This window comes from Neolamprologus multifasciatus, chromosome 18 (assembly GCF_963576455.1).
Source record: "Neolamprologus multifasciatus chromosome 18, fNeoMul1.2, whole genome shotgun sequence".
Lineage (NCBI taxonomy): Eukaryota > Metazoa > Chordata > Actinopteri > Cichliformes > Cichlidae > Neolamprologus > Neolamprologus multifasciatus.
In genome coordinates this window covers 19,789,980-19,812,603 of record NC_140456.1, presented here as the reverse complement: position 1 = coordinate 19,812,603, position 22,624 = coordinate 19,789,980, and the positions used below count along the sequence as shown (strand labels likewise).

Below are 22,624 nucleotides of genomic sequence, written 5' to 3'. Positions count from 1 at the left end.
TCTTCATTGGCAGATTTTATGTCTCTGGTTTTAGTGCCATTAACATCAGGACTCACTGCTGACCAGTTCAAAACAGTCCAGTTTTTATTGTTGTTTTTCTTTTAGATAGTAAGCATTGGTTTTACATCTTAAGTTCATCAAGCAAAAGGCTCTGCTTGGTTTCAGTTAAAAGGTTAAAGCCACCTTTCTAATATTATGGTGCTAATGTTACACCCTTGAGCCACCAAAACAGCCAACACACTGACACGGGAGGACTGGGTCCTTGAGTGTCTGGCATCAGGCAGCAGTGAATTCTTTGGATGCTGTGGGGTTCAAGGCTGGACCCTCTGCTAACCAGGGCAATAGGGAGGTTCAATTCAAAGCTTTGGGTTCTTTCTCTTCTTCTTGTTAATGGTCCTCGCTATCCAACAGTGACAGTTCTTGTCCACAAAAGGCAATGCTCAACAGACTTTCTGAGAGGGCACCTTTGTTCCATGTGTGCACCGCACAGTGCATGGCAGGATCTATAGTCCAAGGATACTTCAACTGAACAGGCACCTGGCATTACCATGTCAACAGCGCAATCAACTTTTGCTCCTGAGGTGAGGGAAGAAATCTAAACTCTGCTGGAGAAAAGGTTCTAATAGTTCCCACTCCAAAGACCCACAGCTACTATTTCATTATTTTGAAAGAGCCCTCTGAGCCATGAGATAACCATGTTAAATAAATACTTTCAGTTCAGAATGCTAACTACATGTCAGGGGGTTGGAGTCACCGTGCACAAGGAGCTGGTTAGATTTGAAAGAACCTCATTTTCATTGCAAGTCCTAATTTCATCGAAGCAGTCCTTTTGTGTACTGGATAACGGCATACAAATATTGTGCTCTCTCATTCGGAGTCTTGCTTGTGGCTCAAGGCATCGTCGGCACCCATCATGACAGAGGGCTTCTGGCCCCTGAACTACCTCTGAGCTATTGATTTGGGAGAATTGGCTCATCCAGCGAGCACTCACGCAGTCCTGCTGATAATAGATTTACAATCTCTGAGGTTCAAACCAAGAGAAATACCATCTTCCTCCCAGTTAGAAAGTTTCTTTCCAGAGTTGAAGTTGGACTCTGTAATTAATAATGCATGGTTATCCCAGTGTGGTCAGGCAGTGTGGACTGCCTGCTTCTTTTGGAGAGACAAAGTTCCTTTCAACATGAACATGCAGGGCAGGGCTGTGCAAAAACAAATATGTGAATTTTGTTTGGCAGGACGAGGAAAGGTAGTATATTACTCCGTTAGAGCTGAGGCATTTTTACAGCCTCAAACCCACTGCAATTTTTATTTCTGCACCACGATGTAGACCGTGACAATACCCCCATATTCACATATATTCAGTGTTAGGATAAACTGCCCTTTGCCCCGCTCTCTCTTTCTCTCTGTCAGCCTATTTAAATATGGTGCTATAAGCTGCTATCCCTAAAGGCGCCTCATAAACTGAGAGTTCTAAACCACTGAATGGATTTCAGCTCCTTCCAGAGAAATAATGCGGTGCACGGAGAACAGATACAGAAACAATTTGGCCCTTGTGGATGTGTTCACCTCCTTTACTCACACAAGTCACTACAGCTGCTGATTTAGGGCCAAGTCATCCTAATCTATCTGCCTGGGTATCACTGGTTGTGATCCCCCATGGTAATGTGTTGCAACTGAAAGGGGACTGGGTGTTATGCATATAACCAATGAGGGAAGGAAACTAGATATAACACAAGTCAGCTCCTTACTGCCTAAGGAGCCTGTGAAGTGCAGTGTAGATTGAGGAGATGAGACTGTGCAGCATCTTTAATACCCCTTAGGGAGAGCGAAGCCTCTTGTGCCAGCAACACTCTCATTGGCCTTGACAGGCATGTTGAAGTTAATTTTTCAGGTCTTGCAAGGATCCAATGCACATACTGATGTGGTATACCTTGTCTCTATCCCTCAGGGAACATTCGTTATGCAGTTGTAGTTTTTTTCTTACTATATATATATATATATATTTTTTTTTTTTTTAACTTGATATTGATTGTCATATTTTCCTATAGTTTCATACAGCAGGTGCCAATAATAGTAATCACATTACTGTGTAACTATTAATGCAGGCAGAAATTAAACCAACTGACACTGTATTCTTTATCCTTTATGGGTTCAACATAACATAACATAACTGCTTCTTGTATCATTAAGGTGTCAGTCTGTGACAGGCCTGAATTATATAAGACCCACCTTATTGCCATCTAGTTACCAATTAATAGGAAAAAACAGTGGCATGAGTATTTTGTTTTTGCCATTTTGCTCACTTATTAAATTGATATGCACTGGCAGTTTTCTCTGTTAATTATAATTAATTATATATATTTTTTGTAAGAAATAGTACTGCTGATTATTTTGAATTCTATTAATCCCCTTTGAGGGGTGAATGATCCTTTGCAACTTTTCAAGGGTAGTGCAGCAGCTGCCCTTGGTCATTAAAAAAGTATCAGAAAAATTAACAATTAACATAACGATCGTTTTTGCTATAAATAAAACTGTATGTCCGCAGGACACCCACACAGACCCAGTAGGCTAAACTCGGGCCTGGAAGAATGCCCTGCAGACGGCAGTGCTAGCTGCTGAGTCAGCATGCTGTACGAGCTGAATCAAACGGATACATACGGGTTTGGAGGTTGGTGATGACGGTGCCACTTGTAAGCGGTCCTTTGGTGGCGTAGAGGGCTACAGAGTAGGTGGTGCTTGGCTTGAGGTTGGACAGCTGCAGTTCCTGCTTGTTGCCTTCCACGAGGAAAGTATCAGCCGTTACTAGAAAATGAAAAATAGAACACAGAAAACACATGGATGTTTACTACATTTAAACCATCCTAAAAAGATTGCAGTGTGTATCTCTGAAAATGTTTCCCAACACAGGAAGCATCAAAGTATACAAGTATCCATTCAGTGGTTTAGAACTCTCATCAAATAATACAAAAACAATGCCACATTCAGAGGCTCACAGGCAGTATTTTTGGTTGTGGAGTATTAAATTAAGGTGGCAATGATGAAAGGCCATCTACAAGATGTTCTGAAGCATCTTATAGATGCAGTTCTGGATATTTTGAAACTTTTTTAGTCTCTCCTTCATCCTTTTATATACAGAAACATCACAAGAGCACTGATGCATTTTAATTAATCTAAAACATTACAGTAGACAGGTATATATTATTCGTAGTCCATGTGATACCATTAATCTCTGATACCACGATGGCTTGGATTTTATTTTATGTGGGTGTTTCCATCAATAAAAAACTATTTTGTCATGCAGGACAATGCACGATGAAATATTTAACTATTGACCCTGGTTTAGTACATTAACACTCAAGGGAATTTGTCCACAACTTACACTGCACTTCTCTAAACCCTGGCTGGGGCTGGTTTCCAAATATGTGTCCACCATATAGATGCTGTCTCCGTATCTGTGATGATCTGGCTGCAATCCAGTCAGTTAGGGTGTAATTTACACTCAGACTCTGACAGCTGAGTAATACAAATTTCTCTGGATAACTCCAGGCGTGGCATACTGCGTGGGGTCATGTGCAAATGAGAAAGATGCTTCCCATTACATTTTCCCCAGCCAGTTTATAAAAATAACAACAGCATGAGATAACACTGGTTGAGTGTTGTATTGACCTATTAGTAAAACAATATCCAATTTCTTGGAAACCTTTTATACCTACACATATCAGCGCTCTAGTTGTGTGCATGTCAAGTGTCTTTAAGCCATATCTGTACCTACTGCTGCTTGGCAGTCATCCACTTGGTTCAGGGAGCAAATTATAGGCTGGCTCTGAGGGGCCAAGCAATATGGCTATCTTTTACGTGTCTGGATATGGCTGTCAGATGCTGAAGACATGGGCTGCATCAGAAATGCATGCCGCCTAGTAACTGCATTGTTTTTGCCAAGGCAAAGCAGTTTAACCAAGCATAATGAACTGTTCTGAAAGCAAGATAAATGGATCTATATTGCCTCAAAGGACTCATCGCACTGATCTCACTTCTTAATGGGAAAACTGTGATGGTACCTGTCACATCTTCACATGCAACCGATGACTCTCATTGCACTGTATGCTGCCACTACTACAGTACTACTATATATACATATGTGTGTATGTGTGTGTGACTCTGTGTGTGTAGATGGGCACTACAGTAATTTTGTCAACATAAGGAAGTATAAGCTAATGTTTTCATGTGTTTTAATGTGAAGTAGTCACAGTGTCGTGCTACAGTTTAATGGTTGTTGATGATGTTATCTAACTGGTGTCCTTTCACTGACTTTCCAACATCAAATCAAGCAAATGAATGCACACTCACCCTGGTTGTGTGTGAGAGTCACCACGTAGTTGTCAACATTGGACACGGGTGGATTCCACCTCAGCAGGGCTCCTTGAGGGGTGATGTTGAGGGCCGTCAACTCCGACGGCATATCCATCGCTATGTTTGCAATACAAGACAAGAATGAACACAACAGTTAAACAAAAGATAATATCAGGCTCTTTGAACGTCTTCCCCATCATTTATGAGATACTGTGTCAGTGCTACACAGATAAATTGACAGCTGTGGATCACAACCAAGAATGACAGCGGTCCGCTCATTGCAGACAAATACAACATGTTTGCTATACATTGTCAAAATGATCTTGTTTGTTTGTAACGTGTGCAAATCTATACAATTTTTTGCCAACTTGCTTAACAGTGACCTATAAATCATTTGAGGAAAAAATAGGCACCCAAGTCAAGAGGCGAAAGAAACAGAGAGCATAACACATAACAGAGAACTTAGCAAAGAACCCTTTTAAAATTTTAAATTGGCCTTTTTGTGTCTAGAAACCTGTTGTAAAAATACATAATTTGTTCCAAAAAAATCAGAAATGGTCAAGAGGATGACAAAAGAAGTGACATGCCACCCAAAAAGATCTACAGCCAATCAGCAGTATTTGAAAGTCATGTCCTCAAGAAATACGAAAGAAATCCAGCAAAAATCTGACCCTGGACTTGAGAGATGTATCTAGTCCTTCAGCTGCTTCATCTACACTTCAAATGAGTCTTCAGTTAAGCCAGTGGTTCCCAAACTTTTTTTGCTGGGCCCCCCCTTGTTTTACAAGAAAAATGTTCGCGCCCCCCCTCGCGCACACGCACGAACACATCCTCCAACCACACACACCCATATTTTGCTCCATTGCGGTTTATTTCACACCTCAAACATTTAGTAAACAATTAAGCAAATATAAGTAATCTGCAATAAATGACAGGTAGTAATAAAATAATCTACTAACTCTTTTACGCTACATCCACACCTACACGGGTATTTTTGAAAACGCAGCTGTTTCGTCCACACGTAAACGGGGTTTCGAATCACCGAGAATGGAGATTTTTTTAAAACTCCTTTTTTGCGTTTACTGGACGAGGAATACAGAGTTCGTCATGCAATGTCAAAGGTATGTGCCTTTTTTCATGTCACGCTGTGTGCACGTTATTGCTTACATGAGATGAATTGCAGAATGGCAGGTAGAGACGAAATACTGTTAATCTGACTATCTGCAGGTTTTACAGGCTTACATATACACGCAGTTACTGTCCCTCCATTTACAAAGGCAGAGGCGTCACGGTGTAATTATTTTACATGTAGTTGTTTTTTTCTGTGTAATAATATTCAACATTGCTATCAATACATTTTTCAAAAAATCCCTCTGCAAAATGGGTTCAAAAACATAAACAACTGTTGGACGCTGTTTGTCCGTGATTTGAACTGGGGAACAAATTGTGGCAGGATCAGCCTGATGTTATTTGTATCCCACTGTAACTTTACTGTATAAAGAGCTAACATCTCCAAAATGTCAGGAGTAGTTAGTCCTTACAACAAGTGTTTGTGAACTACAAATCAAGAATGTGGGATACTGTTTGTCCATGATTTAAACAGCCCAGCGCTGCTCCCAACGAAGGGAAAACCAATCCTGCAAGGAGACCTACCTCGGCACTTGTGCAGGTGAAACCAAAGGGAAGATTTGCTTCACCATATTTTCTAGTCTTTGGCTTAGAATGAAGTTAGTTTGGAAACATATTCAGCTATGCTTCATCTCCTGCTTTGCCTTTGTGTGGGCGCCCGTGCTAGCAGTGTCCAAGCGTTGTTGTTTTTTTTTCCCTTTTCATGCCGCGCCCCCCCTGCAATGGCTCTGCGCCCCCCCTAGGGGGCGGGCCCCACACTTTGGGAACGTCTGAGTTAAGCCAAGGCAGCCAATGTTCAAAGAGGAGTTTTCAATGTCCTTCAAGAAGCCTGGAGAACTATTCCTGAAGTCTATTTAAAGAAGTGGAAAAAAAAGCTTGGCTAATATGTTTCCACAAACTCCCGATTTCCGTGTAAAATGTGAGAAATTAAGGATCTTTTTTATATTACTGTGCATAGCTAAACCAGGAGACTGCTACACTACTTTTTGTATCACATAACAAAGTTCTTCATATAGCTTCATGTATCTCTTAGCTGCTGGCTGTCACTGGATTTCTCACCCAGAAAGCTCAGAGCAAATAAAAGAAAAAAGAAAATTGACTCTGTCAATCACCGCTTTTAATGGAAAATAACTTATCACTGAATTGTTCACAAATTAACAAGCTGTATCATATTTCCCTTCATATGCAGAGAGCTTTTTATTTTGAACACTGTGTGAAATTCAATTGGAGACACACATAAATTATTAATTAGACTGACAACAACGAGATATATATTCATATGAATTGCAAAGACAAGAAAACTTTGCAAGAATGCTGATTAATGGTGACTTCACCGTGATGCAAAAGTTTCATATTCTCTTAGGCCTCCTGTTTCACACCCTCTCCCTAATTTTGTTCTCAGACTGCTGGACATGCCAAAATTGAGTTTGAATTTAATTATACCTTTAACCTCAGTGCTTCAACCCCAATTTCTCCTCAGGCATGTTATTTTGGCACAGCGGAGAGCATGGCAGGAGAACACAGAACACTGCAAGTGATCCCAATCTCTGCCCAGATGAGGTAATTAATGTTGCCCTGCCCTCATCAGAATAATAAAAAAAAAAAGAATTGTGCTCTTTCTTATCACTGCGATAGATGGACGAACCTGATTAAAATCATTACTTTAATTGCAAAAAGGTTTAAGTGAATTTAATGGAGCCTTGCCAAGTCAATTAGATTGGCAATGGAGATAGAGTAGAGATGGCCAAAATAGAAAAAAATAAACAGGTCATCCTCCTTCATCAAGAGCTGCGATAATTCAATCATCATACTGCATCTACTGATTGCATGGGTGAATTACAGGCTCAGGCTATCTATATACTTTCACTCAGATCTGGAAGTCAAGGCCCAGTGGGAATATAAATGCAGGCCATTATATGATTGCAGAAAATGATTTGATCACGACTTTTTATTTATTATGTACAGTATGTGTCGTACTACGATGATTTATTAGCTCATCTTCTGACTTAGCCTTGGGAAAAGTGGCTATTTTTTCAGAACTTTCTTTGCATCCATGATATCTGGATAAGCAGACAGTTGATATCAATGCCAAATATTCTCAGGAGGGACCATACTGATGTAGCTGAATGGCTCAAGGATAAAGCTTTCATCTAAGAGATAAGAAAGGCAACATATTATTTTTAGACTTATTTTTCTCCCAATATTTTTTACTTTTTACCTGCTTATTTCTTTTCCACTGTTTGGTTAGATTTAGGCAACAAAACTACTATGATTTAGGGTGAAAAATATAGAGTTTCACAAAGCAAACCAGTTGCTAGAAACCATTTCTTCTTCTCTTATTACCATATTTTTCAGATCTTAATTGTGGCGCTGTAGGAACAACACAAACACAGCAATATCTGATAGACCTGCAGCAGTCCTGGTAAGGAGATGATTGAGGTTTGATGTTCTAAGTCGACGTTATACGTTTTATTTAGGGCGCTCGGCTTGCTGTTACATGCAGAAAATATGCTCTCAGCTCATTATTAGTGTGTAATTCACAACGTAGGACATTTCAGAAACACTCCAGCTGTGCCGCTTGGTCACGAGGTCAGCCTGCGTTGTATTGCGACTGTGGCCATTAAAGCCAGTAAGACACAAAGGGCGATGTTACTCTCCAGTAAATCTCTGCACACCCTCTCATTATTGTGTTAAAGCAAAAGAAAGCAGCATGCTCTACACATTAACCTCAGAGCTACGCTGAACGTGTATATGCGTGCGCGTGGTGTCGCATTAATACTCATGAGGCGCACAAATATTTAGACACATAAACAGTGTTTTTGCTGCATATAATCTTTGGCGTTTTAGAGCCGCAGGGATACCGGCTGACTGATGATGTTGGATGTTGAGTGTGTTTCAAGTGTAGGTAAAATGCTCACTCACACAGTCATTTAAAATGTGAGACCAGTCATTATGCCCAATCATTAAGTAAAGATTAATTACTGGTTTTGTGGCACTTAGTAGCTGAACCTAAAGGAGTCTTTAAGATAAGGATCATTATGTAAATTCACAGAAAATAATAATTATCATAACATTAGCATAGCAGTAACTGCCCTGCTGATAAAGTGAGTTCTCTGTTTTGTAGAGCTGCACATTATTGCAATCCCTACTCGAGAACTGTTTCTTAGCAAACAAACATGTAACAGTCAGTTAGCTAGTTACCGACTGTTAACTATTTCTGTGCCATTTCTTTTTTTGGTGATCCTAATCCACTTGTGATGAAAAAAAAAAGAATAAAAACCTATTTTTTCTTCTCCTTTCCTTTATTTTCATTACACTTTTTAGTCAAATTTTTTCCATTTTTGTATTTACCATTTCCTCTGCATGCCTGGCATTATGCCTTTTGTTTTTCTGTTAATTTATGTGTCATCTCTGATGTTCATTAAGTGTTATTTGGTATTGTGTGGACTATTTTAAGCACGTTTCAATTAAAAATGCAAGTGCATTCCCCTCCTCTGTTTTCTCTTAACGCAGCTGGCAGGGAGGATGTTAATGGTCTTTCCACAAACTTCAGTTTTGGGAAGAGTAATACTTTACTGGGGGTCCTGACACTTTGCTAATGAGCACCGTCATTAGCCCTTAAACAGGCCTTCACACAGTCCATTTAGTGTCACCCCCGCCAAATTCATCTTAGATTAGCAGTACCTGCTGTGCTTGCAAAATGAAATATGGTTCCCCGCTTTCTCAGCCCTTCGCACAGTAATTGATTACGGATGTGAAGTAAGTCGAAATTGCAGCGTTACCCAAGTTATTACATACTTGGCCAGGCAGTGTTGGATTACGCTTTCAAATCCCTTGTTTATGTATTGTTGTTGAAAGCAGTGTAAAAGTGTCCCTGGTTGAGCATTCTTGGATGTGAGGAAAATGTTGTTTACCATTTCTAACAAGCTTGACTTTGTAGTTATGTTCTTTTCAGGCTATTACAGCCCCACCGACTCTGCTCATTGTACCCACGCTGGGATTGTTGGAAGAAGGCGCTGATAATAAAGAACAGGAGGAGGCAGGAAGCGAGGCAGGGGGGAGAAAGAGAAAACAAGGGAAAGGGTCTCTTTCAGCTTCTTTTTTCTTACTGGATTCTTGAACCTTGCCGCTCCAGGTGAATCGGGTCTCATTGGTATGCAAACACACCTTCTACTCGCCTGTTCCCGCTCCAATTCTGCGCTCTCCTCGGCTTTCGCTTTCCCCTCTCTCGCACGTACACCGAGCATTTTGAATACAGCACTGGGAGGGTGTTTTAATCTCAGGTTAGCGGAATTCTTCAGAGAAGAATGGTATCTCATTGTCACACGTGTGTGCAACGGCGAGGTTTTATTTTCACCTAACTTATGATTTGGTGCTAATTTTAAAAGCATGAAAATGCAAGACCTTTGATTTCATTAAATTCTGAAGACACAACAAAGGAGGGAGGAAGGGCAGAGAAGACGGAGGGAGGAGGAGAGGAGGAAATCGAGGCAGAATGGGCGAGACAGAGAGAGACATCACAGTGCTAAAAGACTGAAGCGAGGATAAAGAGAGAGGAGGCAGGAGAGCAGCCAGAGAGATAGAAGACAGTGAGATGGAGCTGGGAGCAGGTTACCAATTACTGGGTCACGGAGTGGACGCTTTCATCTGTTGCAGCGGCAGAGACTGCACCGTCTACAACATGAGCTTCACCCTTGGATTGTGTGCATACTTGTGTGTGCATTTTAGCCTGCTGCTCGTTTTTAACACAGCTGTTATAGCTGTGGACAGAGCAATTGACCCAAAAGTCTAGCAGGGGAGGAACTCTTCATTTATTTTACATGGCAAACATTTGTCCTTCTGCTGCCCTCTCACAGCAAGACTTATTTTATTCGAGAACTGTCAGCACTGTGATTTTACAACCTCAGAGGAGAACAAAATACCACTAACCTGTGAGGAGATGTTCAGAAAATTTAACGTAAACTATTTTAAAGATTATCTGACTTTGATTGACTCATTTTTTAATTTACTGTTTCCTTTTTTTAGGAGAAAAAAAGTAAACAATTCGATTTCAGAAACGCAGCTGTGATTGTTTCTCTTAATATTAATTAAGGACAACAATGTCTAGATCAGAATATTATAGTTAATTGAATACTAAAGATTCGAAAGGTTTATTATAATAAAAATCCATTATGCCCTCTAGACAATAATAATTTAATCAAACAATAAAAACTAAACTGAAATTATAAAATCCACTCTGGAAACTGTCTGAAGTTAAGAAGAAAAGTCTCAATTAAAAAAGAGAAAATAATAATAATTAGAAAATACAAAACTATGATAACTCTGGTGTTGATCAATTGACTACATGGTCATTAGTTGCCTACCTTTAATTTAACCCTGTTTCAATCCATTTCTTCTCAGTTTGCTTTGCTTTTATACTTAACTCACTATACTCAGTGTGTTTGCTGTTAGCCAACATATCTTCATAGGAGATGGGATAAAGACTGTATGGGTATCTGCCTGGCGATGGACGCTGCTGCTAGCTGGAGAAACAATGGGCTTACCAGAACATTAAAGGTTAGTAACATCATCCTTTGCACAGGCACCTAACTACAGTACATGCATAAAAGCTGACAAGAGAAAAACAATTGTGTATATGAATAACAATTGATGGTTAGGTATGTCTTTCACTATTGCAAAACTGTAGAAGCTTTTTATTCGTTTATTTTACTGCAGAGGGAAATTTAGGTAGTGTCACTCTGAGGTGGGGTTGCTCACTTACCAGTCATTCATAGTGCTGCCTTACTTGAGACATTATAGCAGAACTATAGTAGACAGCAGCTCATTTTTTTAGGTGTCTAAGAAATACCTTGCAGCTATTTAAGACCTAGAACAAACACGCAATGCAATAAGGTTTTCTATAAAGAGAGGGCACTATGTGGAGAACAGCTCAGCACACTTGAATACCTTTACATGTGTCCACCTGAGCTACCGCACTCTGTTCTCCTTGGCTGAGTTTCCTGCACTAACTGTTTCTGTGTAAGACATCGGAGTCTCCTCAACGTTCTTCCTGCATGAGTAAACCCGGTCTCGAAGGGCCCCCACAACAATATGGACCTAATGGTTCTGTGGTTAGCTCCTACCTGTGAAGACGGAAGTGCTGACAACATTGCTCTCCTGACTCCCGCTGACAGCTTTGAGACTGATCTCATATTCTGTGGCAGGAAACAGACTGGACAGGGTGTAGTTTGTAACATCGCTGTCAATCATCACGCTGTCTACTCGACCTGCAGGGGACACGAAAGAGAGGCCAGCACCTGAACACCAGAACTGTCACACTGATCTCCTTCTTCACGTACAGGGTATGCAGCGTAGCCAGCTGCTGTTCTTTTCTCTTTTTTTTTGCATCACAGGGAAAATACTTAATAAATATGGAATTTTAATTAAAATTTCAATTACCTTTCACTGATAAAATGTTATAATTAATTAGGTGTGTGGCACGGCGCTCTGCTACAAAATGTATCTTACATCAGAGGGAGCCTCCTACAGCAAATGCCATGCTCATTTAACTGTAACAAGGAACAGCAGTGTGCTCTGTGTATGCTAATATAATAAATAGCATGTTATTCAAATGCACTTAAGAATAACATCACGGTTTGCAGTTATGTGCACGCTACCTCTGGCCGACTGGTAGGACAGCTTATAGTATTCAAACGGAGCCAGCGGTTTGATCCAAGAGATTGTAACGGCGTCCTCGGTTACTTCCGACACCATCATCTCTTTTGGTGGGTCCATGCCTAAAAGGGTGATGAGAAAGAAAACACTGTCATGCGGTTCAAATGGTATAAAAAAAAAGGATGAGCCCCAGCATATAATAGGAGCATGTTATGTGAAGGTTACAAAGCTAATTCAGTCATTTTCATGAAAATCTATAAGAAAGACTGCCCTTGAAGGCCCGAGTAGTTCAGTAACCCTTGTTTTGTCTACATTTAATGTCCTCTTCATTAAATTTACATATAAACAGAGCTGTCCTTGGGTCTGCGAGACTGTGTGAATTTTTAATGCACATTTTTATTACGAACAAAACACCATCAAGAGATTAGCGAGGAGAAACTGAGCAGCATCAAGCTAAAAAAACACAACCGTTAATGTTGAGGCTGAGCAGGGTTTACACAGAGGAGACCCCTCCCCTGCCAAAATTCTGTTTTATATGTCTCCTCAGACCACTGAGCTGCCACGGAAAAGGTTACGGTGAAGACAATTTGAGCAAACAATTAAAGCCCTGACAGATCCTAGGGGGAAAAAAAGAAAGATATTTAGACAGTGAAGAAAAAAAAATAAGAATGTACGAGAATGGAACAAAAAAAAAACACAGATCAAGATTAAGAGATCGCTTCCATCTCCTGTTGTGGGCGATGGGTAAGAGCACTTGTAGACGACTGCTACACTCTCTCTTCCCTGATTTGAGAAGAATTATGGCTATTATTCCCACGCAGAAAGCAGGAAATTTCAAATTCTTGGAAGAGGACTAATTTAAAGTCTGCTCGCATGAAATACAGCTGCATTTATTCAAGTCGTGCATGTTTTACTAATTACGTTTGCTTTGGCAAATGTAGAACCAAAGAATAATGGCTGTAAAAATGTATTCTCTTATAAAGGTTCCTGTGGGGGGGGGGGGGGGGGGGGGGGGGGGGGCAGGCAGAGATATACAGCTAGTCACTTTTGCATTATGTCAGCAAAAGCGGAGCTGGACCGTAAAGTAAAACTGTGGTTAAATCTTAATGCAGCACAGTCCAAGTGTAGCAAGTGATTCAAGGCAACAAGCAGCCCCCCATCAATGCTCACGTTCAAACACGTGAGATCACAGCAGGCCGCTAAAATGATCACAGCGTAAAGACAGGTGCAAGAAATAGTGTACATCTGTCCCGTCCCATCCGATCTCACCCCCTGAAAATCTGCCTCTTGAGTGTGCGTGAATGTAAAGCGAGAAAGCGAAGGCTCCAAGCTGCCAAGGTGGTGTTTGAAACCGGCATGTGCAGGTGTTTCTGCCACCAATGCTAAGTTAACATCTCTATTGTTTACTGCTGGCTCTCCTATTTTCTCTATTTGTCTCCAGCCCTCCATTATTTTTTTGTCTCATCCTCTTCCTTTTGTCCCCCTCGCTACAAAGAAAGAGAGCGATCCTCTTTCTTCCAGCTCATTGTCAAACTCTCCGGCAGGTTATAATACTGACCCTCTTCTCATTCATTTATCTCTCTTCTCTCTGAGATGTAAATAGCACAGTCGCAATCAAATGGGAGATGGAGAGCTTCTTTTCATAATCTCTTTCCAATTAAACTGTAATTTAGAAAGTCTGCAGAAAAATTATACAGAAACACTGTACTAATTAACGAGGGGTCGCGGTGGCATCGCTGAAGGTAAAATAGGTTAATAAGACATGGAGAGAAGTGATAGAGAAACTGTAATTAAGATGTAAAAAAAAAAAGAAGACAAGAATATACTTAAATGGGTGAATACACAGGAAAAACAAAACAAGCAGACTGCTCCTTTCTGCTACTGCATGGCCTTCACTCCATTAGGCTGACACTTGTTAGCCACTTGTTTTTTTCTCAAATATAATCTAACGTTACATCTGGGTTTTTGAGGTTAGCTTTAACTGTGCAAACCTCAACCATCTGATAGCACAGAGGAGCAAAACCTTTATTTTTGGCACTGCATCTCTACATCTACATTTGACCAGAAAAAAAGGAGAAAAATTAAAAGAAGAAAAAAGCCTCCAAGGCAGTTTCTAATTACAAAAGTCATTCTGCTGTGGTGCTGCGCAAATGAAAGCCTAAAAAAAGCATTTCTGCAAATACATATTTAATTTAAAATCACTTTGTATTTCCATTTCTTAAACTAATTTTCTTTCTCTTTCCTTTTACACGCTACCTCATACATGTTAATTCAATACTTTGCTCCCCCAAAATCCTTTCTTTCCTGTTCCCCATCTCAGTTTTTTACATTGTATCCCTCATTCATAAATATGATTAAGGTGATTAGAGTTTGAATCTTTCTTAATTGTTAAGTAGATCAAGCTAAAACAAATAAATAAATACTGGGAACTCGATGTCATTTTACATGCACAAATACAAAGCATTGCTAATTTAGAGCTTCTGTGGTGTGAGATTGTCTTGAATAATACTAGACTCAGAATATTTAGGCTCCTTGGGGTTTTGTAGTGTTGGCCAGACAGAACCAGTTAAAAATGATACTTTGAGCTTCAAGAAGTTGTGATGATCATCTTTTTTCTTCACTTTCCAATGAACTGGGACGCTGCGTAAATAACAACATAATACAATGATTTGTAAATCTCACAAAGCCATATTTTATTCACAGAAGAACATAAAAAAACATATAAAATGCTTTAAGTGAGACAATGTGCTGTGTAACATCAACTCTTTTTTCACAACAGTCAACAAATGACTGGGAGTTGAGAAGACTGGCTGCTGGACTCTTGGGTCTGATATAGGATTCAACACCCCTGGGTCATCTTTGTCATAAAAATAGCATCATTTTGCTAGATGTCTCAGTTAAAACATTTCATGTGTTTTCTAATATAACTTTATGGGTTTTGCAAATGATTGCATTCTATTTACATTTAAAAAAAATTTCACAATCATTGGGTTGGAGTTTCAGAAAAATGCATGTACTCTTGCCACACATAGACAAACAAAATTACTATGACCCTAAGTGTGCATATCTACTTGGACGGGACCCCCACAAAGTCACAAACCTTTATTTTGCTGCTGATGTTTCTCTATTTTCATTACTTACAAACTCTTTTTTTCCATCATTCAAGCAGCTCACCTGTAGTGAGTGAAGCCGTAATGGGCTCTGAAGCAACGTCCCCCTGTATTGTGATTAGACTGACGGTGTAATGAGTGGACGGCAGCAGCCCCTGGATCAGTGACCTCGTCTTGGAGCCATGCAGTGTCACCTTAGAGGTGTCGGTCCCATCGGCAGAGCTGTAGCTCAGAATGAAGAGTTCAGCGGGCGGTGCTGGGGCGCTCCACGCCACTGACACAGAGTCTGAAGTCACCTCTGATAAGTAGAGGTGGGTTACAGGTCTGATTCCTGGAGGAACGAGGGGGTTTAGAGGTCACCGAGGAGCTTTCAAGGACAGGCAGAAATCCTGCTATGAGCACGAAATGTTAATGGGAAAAAAAACAGGCAGTTGCTGTCATTATGGAGATGACAGACAAGCCGTTAAGTGATGGATGAAAGCCGTCCTCGATGATGTAACAGACCGTTTATAATACAGTTGAGAAAATTAGCCTTCGGTGTAATCTTGATGGGGAAGGTGAGAGTCAAAGAAAACCACAATCATGTGGCAGTAATGAATTAATTGGTCATAAAAAGGGAAACTAATGAGATTACCCACCGTTAGGATGAAGATGTGATGGGACTGTTCATAATAAGAAAATGGAAAAAGGATGATAGTACCAGATGCTGTTGTCAAAATGTATGACCTGGACGGGAGATGATGTAATGAATATGAAGTAGTGTACCAGCTGACACAGCAACAAATGCAAGAGGACTTGAATTTAATTAGCCATGCGTGGATGTATAAGCAGGGGAAATGTGGCAACACTGACTTCTCCTTTCCTGAACTGCCAGGATTACAGACATCCTGTGGAGTTTTCTTTGCAATCAATCATCATATGAAACCTGCATTGTTTACACTGGCCTGCATCTGTATTCTTCTTGGTGAGCCGCTGCCTTTTATTATTCTTCACAAGTTGTCAGTATGCATTACTGCCATGTGCAGTCAGCAGAAATTCTGTATCACATAGACCTCACGATACCAATGCCTGTGTGCGTTCATGATCTCAACAGTGGTGGAGAGATGGGGTACGAGAAAGATCCAAACGCGTCTCCAGAGCAGCTTTAAAAAGAGAAGATTGTGGCTACGCATTGATTAAGTATGAAAAAAATGCAAAAGTGCTCCTCCGTGAATCGCAACCTTATCGTGGTGGAGGGGTTTGTGTGTCCCAGGGATCCCAGGGGCTATGTTGTCTGGGGGCTTTTGCCCCCTGGTAGGGTCTCCCATGGCAAATTGGTCCTGGGTGAGGGACCAGACAAAGAGCGATTCAGAAGACCCTTATGAAAAGAACACCGAGGGAACAGTTTATCCTGCCCGGGATAGGGTTACCGGGGCCCCGCCCTGGAGCCAGGCCCGGGGAGGGTGCCCGAGGGCGAGCGTCTGGTGGCCGGGCCTTAGTCCATGGGGCCCGGCCGGGCACAGCCCGAAGAGGAGACATGGGCCCATCCTCCCGCAGGCCCACCACCCGCAGGAGGCGCCATAGGGGTCGGGTGCGTTGTGTGCCGGGTGGCGGCCAGGAGCGGAGGCCCTGGCGGACTGACCCCCGGCTGCCAAGACTGGCAATAGGGACATGGAATGTCACCTCTCTGGTGGGGAAGGAGCCTGAGTTAGTGCGTGAGGTTGAGAGGTACCGGCTAGATATAGTCGGGCTCACCTCTACGCATGGCTTGGGCTCTGGAACCAGTCTCCTGGAGAGGGGCTGGACTCTGTCTCAGTCTGGAGTTGCCCCTGGTGAGAGGCGGCGGGCTGGGGTGGGTATTCTAATATCCCCTCGGCTTGCTGCCGGTACGTTGGGGTTTTTCCCGGTGGTCGAGAGGGTTTGTTCCCTGCGCCTTAGGGTCGGGGAACGGGTCCTGACTGTCATCTGCGCTTATGCGCCGAGTGGCAGTTCGGAGTACCCAGCCTTCTTTGAGTCCCTGGGGGGGGGGGGGGGGGGGGGGGGGTGCTGGAAGGTGCTCCACCTGGAGACTCTGTTGTCCTGCTGGGAGACTTCAATGCTCACGTGGGTAACGACAGCGAGACCTGGAGGGGCGTGATTGGGAGGAACGGCCTCCCTGATCTGAACCCAAGCGGTGCTTTGTTATTGGACTTCTGTGCTAATCACAGTTTGGCCATAACGAACACCTTGTTCGAACATAAGAGTGTCCATAAGTGCACGTGGCACCAGGACGCTCTAGGCCGTAGGTCGATGATCGATTTTGTAATCGTATCACCAGACCTGCGACCATATGTTCTGGACACTCGGGTAAAGAGAGGGGCTGAGCTGTCAACTGATCACCACCTGGTGGTGAGTTGGATCAGGTGGCGGGGGAGGACGCTGGACAGACCTGGTGCACCTAAACGCGTAGTGAGGGTGTGCTGGGAACGACTAGCAGAGGCCCCAGTCTGCGAGATCTTCAACGCACACCTCCGGCAGAGCTTCAACAGCATTCCGAGGGAGGCGGGGGACATTGAGTCCGAATGGAGCGCTGCTGACGTCGACTGAGAAAATTGTCTGGCGGTGGAAGGAATACTTCGAGGACCTCCTTAATCCCACTGACGCGCCTTCCGAGGAGGAAGCAGAGTCTGGGGATGAGGGGAATGACCCGCCAATTTCTGGGGGCGAGATCACTGAGGCAATTAAACAACTCCTTGGTGGCAGAGCCCCTGGTATTGATGAGGTCCGCCCCGAGTTCCTGAAGGCTCTGGACGTTGTAGGGCTGTCTTGGTTGACACGCCTCTGCAATGTTGCGTGGAGATCAGGGGCAGTACCCCTGGACTGGCAGACCGGGGTGGTGGTCCCCATCTTTAAGAAGGGGGACCGGAGGGTGTGTTCCAACTACAGGGGGATCACACTCCTCAGCCTCCCCGGGAAAGTCTATGCCAGGGTGCTGGAAAGGAGAGTTCGTCTGCTAGTCGAACCTCGGATACAGGAGGAACAATGCGGTTTTCGTCCTGGTCGCGGAACACTGGACCAGCTCTTCATCCTCTCGAGGATACTTGAGGGTGCATGGGAGTTTGCCCAACCAGTCTACATGTGTTTTGTGGACTTGGAGAAGGCATTCGACCGTGTCCCTCGGGGTGTCCTGTGGGAGGTGTTGCGGGAGTATGGGGTGTCTGGCCCATTGCTACGGGCCATTCGATCCCTATACAACCGTTGCAAGAGCTTGGTTCGCATTGCCGGCAATAAGTCGGACTCGTTCCCGGTGGGTGATGGGCTCCGCCAGGGCTGCCCTTTGTCACCGGTTCTGTTCATAATTTTTATGGACAGGATTTCTAGGCGCAGCCAAGTGGCGGAGGGCTTTCGCTTTGGTGGCCTCAGAATCTCATCTCTGATTTTTGCGGATGATGTGGTTCTGTTGGCTTCATCGGGTGAGGGCCTCCAGCTCACACTGGAGCGGTTCGCAGCCAAGTGTGAAGCAGCAGGAATGAGGATTAGCACCTCCAAATCTGAGGCCATGGTTCTCAGCCGGAAAAGGGTGGAGTGCCCACTCCGGGTCGGGGATGAGTTCCTGCCCCAAGTAGAGGAGTTCAAGTATCTCGGGGTCTTGTTCGCGAGTGATGGGAGAAGGGAGCCGGAGATCGACAGACGGATTGGGGCTGCAGCTGCAGTAATGCAGATGCTGCACCGGTCTGTCGTGGTGAAGAGGGAGCTGAGTGTAAAAGCGAAGCGCTCAATTTACCGGTCGATCTACGTCCCTACCCTCACCTATGGCCACGAGCTGTGGGTAGTGACCGAAAGAACGAGATCGCGGATACAAGCGGCGGAAATGAGCTTCCTCCGAAGGGTGGCTGGCCTCTCCCTTAGAGATAGGGTGAGAAGTTCGGCCATCCGGGAGGGGCTCAGAGTAGAGCCGCTGCTGCTCCACATCAAAAGGAGCCAGCTGAGGTGGTTTGGGCATCTGACAAGGATGCCCCCTGGGCGCCTCCTGGGTGAGGTGTTCCAGGCATGTCCCACCGGGAGGAGGCCCCGGGGCAGACCCAGGACACGCTGGAGAGATTATATCTCTCGGCTGGCCTGGGAACGCCTTGGTGTTCCCCCGGATAAGCTGGAGGAGGTGGCTGGGGAGAGGGAGGTCAGGGCCTCTTTGCTTAGGCTGCTGCCCCCGCGACCCGGCCTCGGATAAAGCGGATGAAGATGGATGGATGGATGGAAAAATGCAAAAGGGGTCGAGAGTCTGTGTGAAGCAAAATTCCACAGACGTGATGAAAGTGCCGTCTTTGATCAAGATGACAGTGATAAGCAGGTTAATGGTTTAACAGCAAGTAAGACCGCATAGAGGCAATGTGGGTGATGTGAGATGACAATGTGACTCACCTTTGTAGATATTAATGGAACTTTTTTATAGAGTAAATTATGTTTCCTTAAAGAGAAACCCTTGTCATGGATTGTGAAAAAACTTCTGAGGATGGGGGATCTTGCGACAAGCAGTCTGTGGAAACAGGCTACACTCTGAGTCTGGTTAAAAGGTTAGAATATAAAGATGCTATTAAACGCAAAAAATATGGGGTTTAACATCTTCGGAGGTTGGACTATATTAAGAATCACATCCCAGTGACAAACTAAATCACTTAATAATCACTTAATAATCTGTCATAATTCACTACACTACTACACTTCATAAATATGAACATAGCTACCGTGACGTGCCCAGTGGTTTGTCCTGTTTAAAAGTCTCGAGATGGTCACTGTCTCGTTTTTAAAAACTCACGTGACAAAGAGAGGCGGTTCTGACTGTGAAACTGCCCACTCATTGGCTATTGACTTGTGATTGACTCATAAGCCATTTCATACCACAGATAATCCTCTATTTTGAAACGCAGTATGAGAAGATTTTTTTGAAATAGTCATAAATAAATATGACCTAAAACAAGTGACCGAGCACATAAACTCATCATCTTTACAAGCGTTTACAGAGGTCAAAAGAGAAAGCTGGTTTCCAATATACATAGCTACTGCAGCTATCGCCATCTGGTGGCCTTCAGACAAAGTGCAGGTCCGCATTAGCTTCATTTTTTGGACCCAGAAGGTAAGTCCATGTTTTATGTCTATGGTTACTCTTACTGGTGTGCAGATCGTGTATTTTAAAACTCTGAACGCATAAATGCTGGAAACATGCAACACATCACCTGAGTTTACCTGAGTGAAGGTGGACAGATGCCTCCAATAAGTGAATAGTGGATGAGAAGATGACATGTAATTTATGGTATCGTATCATCGTATCATTCCTTCACGTCTCCCCAGACAGTTAAAGTGGTGTTACCAAAGGAGTGCGAGATAACAAAAAGAGTAGAAGTAGGATGACATGATTATGACGCTGCGGCGGTGACAACAACGATGGCTGCAGCAATAAAGAAAAAGAGATGATGATAATGACACTGGTAAAGAAAGGAATGATGGCAGGTGATTGCATGTCCATCATCTCTGAAACCGGCCTCTGTGCAACTGAAACTCACGTCAAGCTTTCGGAAAAAGAAAAAAAAACAAAGAACTACCAGAGTGGAGAAGACTGACAGGCGGTCCGACGTATAGTTGGGTGGATGGATGTGAGTTTAGAGGAAAACGAAGTGATTGAAAAGAAAGGACCAACATCAAGCTGAAAAACAGGGCGAGCAGACAGCACAGAGCGTGACGGCAAAAGGGAGAGAATGTGGTACGAACCGGAGTAAGAAGAAACAGAAACACAAATACATTGAGATGCAAAAGAGAGGTGCAATTAGGAGCGCTTGTAACAAGCTCATTAGCGGGCTGGAATAATTTGCCTCTGCTAATTGCTCCTTCGAAGTCTTTCACGGTCATCCATTTTCTTTAAGCGGGACTCCCCTCACCTGATGTCACACTTTAGTTCATTATATCCATCATTCAACTTCATTACACCCTATACCGTCTTTAGAAGTGTTCTCCAGCTTTCTGTAGTAATGGGCTGATCTTTCATGTCTTTGTCTGTGCAGAGACGCTCATGAGTGAATTTATTTGAGCTCCTTATGAAATCTGAACGGATTAAATGAGTACTGTTTAGGAACGTTTAGTTGAAGCTGTTGCAATGGAAAAGACAAAGGGAGACTGTTTGTCGAGGAAATGATCTCATCATTATGTTATCTGTATGCACGTCTCTGCTGATCTTCATTAAACACTTTAAAGTTAGTCCTTCACTATATGAAATTAGACTACGCTCCCTACCTGTGAAGGCGTCTATGGTAGCCGCAGTGCTCTGCTGTCTTCCTCTTCTTGCTGCTACAGTGATGGTGTACTCAGTCCCAGGCTCCAGGTCCTTCAAAGTGGTGGTGTTGATGTCTTTAGGCACCGTCAGCTAGAACAGGGAAGATGAGTTAAACAAGGTCCAGATCGGACATATACATGGTTATTGTTTCAGTGTTCTTTACCTCATTAGTGACGCCGGAGGCTGATGTGTAGGTGACCTTGTAGTGGTCAATGGGGCCCTGGACTATGCCCCAATTCATAGTGATGGTGTTGTCCGTGGAAGCCGTCACAGTCAGATTCATAGGTACATCCAGAGCTAAAACAGGGAAAGCAACACTCAAAATTAAACTCAAAACTCCAGCCCAGATTCATGTAACACTCTCACCCTGAAAGATACATCTGAGTGGGTGTACATCGAAAAAACTACATGACCTTTGAGGGACCTTCCTCTTAATCCTCCTTCAAATTCACGAGTATTTATATTAATGTTTACTTGTTCTCAGTCGTCTTCTCAACTGTCTTTGCAGCTTCTTAGGCCATTACCACCTGCTGTCATTTGGGAAAATACTAATGTGTTGTGTCACCTACAGTACGTGCTCGCGTGCATTTGCATAAAACAAAATAAGAGTTCATGGAAATATTCACTGATTCACATTTGATTTGACATGTTTTTTTCTACATTTGAGCGCTTTGGATTGTTAGTCGGGCAACACAATTGCGCTGGATTTTTAACAATATTTTCAAATAAATTTAGGGCCAGATTTACTAAACGAGGCAAAACATCGCGTGAGCATAATCCCCAAATAGTGCTAGCACGTGTGGTTAGAAAGATTAATTTCACTATCAAGCGCTATCAGTTTGCGCGCTTGAATATCCTCCTGTCCTTATTTTGCACCTTGAGAAAAGATCTCTCAGAAATGCAACAGGTGTGGTGGCAAACATCTCACAGCCTTGTCATCGCATTTTTGTAAATACCAACAGTACTTTTATTCAGGTTAGTAAATCTAGCTCGAAATGGTTAAAAATAAGAACAAAAATGTTGCTTTCATGATATAAGTGGAAACATAATTACTGCTACTGGTTACTATGTTTTTAATTCATGTTTAGTTTCTGCTATACTC

The 22,624-nt window shown here is 42.9% G+C and overlaps 1 protein-coding gene across 4 annotated transcripts in view; it reads right to left on the bottom strand.

Moving 5' to 3' along the window:
* Positions 1-22,624, bottom strand: part of tnr (tenascin R (restrictin, janusin)) — a 217,558-nt gene that overhangs the window by 27,642 nt on the left and 167,292 nt on the right. For all 4 annotated transcript variants that reach the window (XM_085141727.1, XM_085141728.1, XM_085141730.1 and 1 more), the window contains 7 exons: positions 21,686-21,819; positions 21,483-21,612; positions 15,307-15,573; positions 12,135-12,254; positions 11,601-11,744; positions 4,348-4,467; positions 2,659-2,802 (listed from right to left, as the gene is read on the bottom strand). In XM_085141727.1, coding sequence (XP_084997853.1) covers positions 2,659-2,802; positions 4,348-4,467; positions 11,601-11,744; positions 12,135-12,254; positions 15,307-15,573; positions 21,483-21,612; positions 21,686-21,819 — 1,059 coding nt within the window. The remainder of the gene's footprint in view (positions 1-2,658; positions 2,803-4,347; positions 4,468-11,600; positions 11,745-12,134; positions 12,255-15,306; positions 15,574-21,482; positions 21,613-21,685; positions 21,820-22,624) is intronic.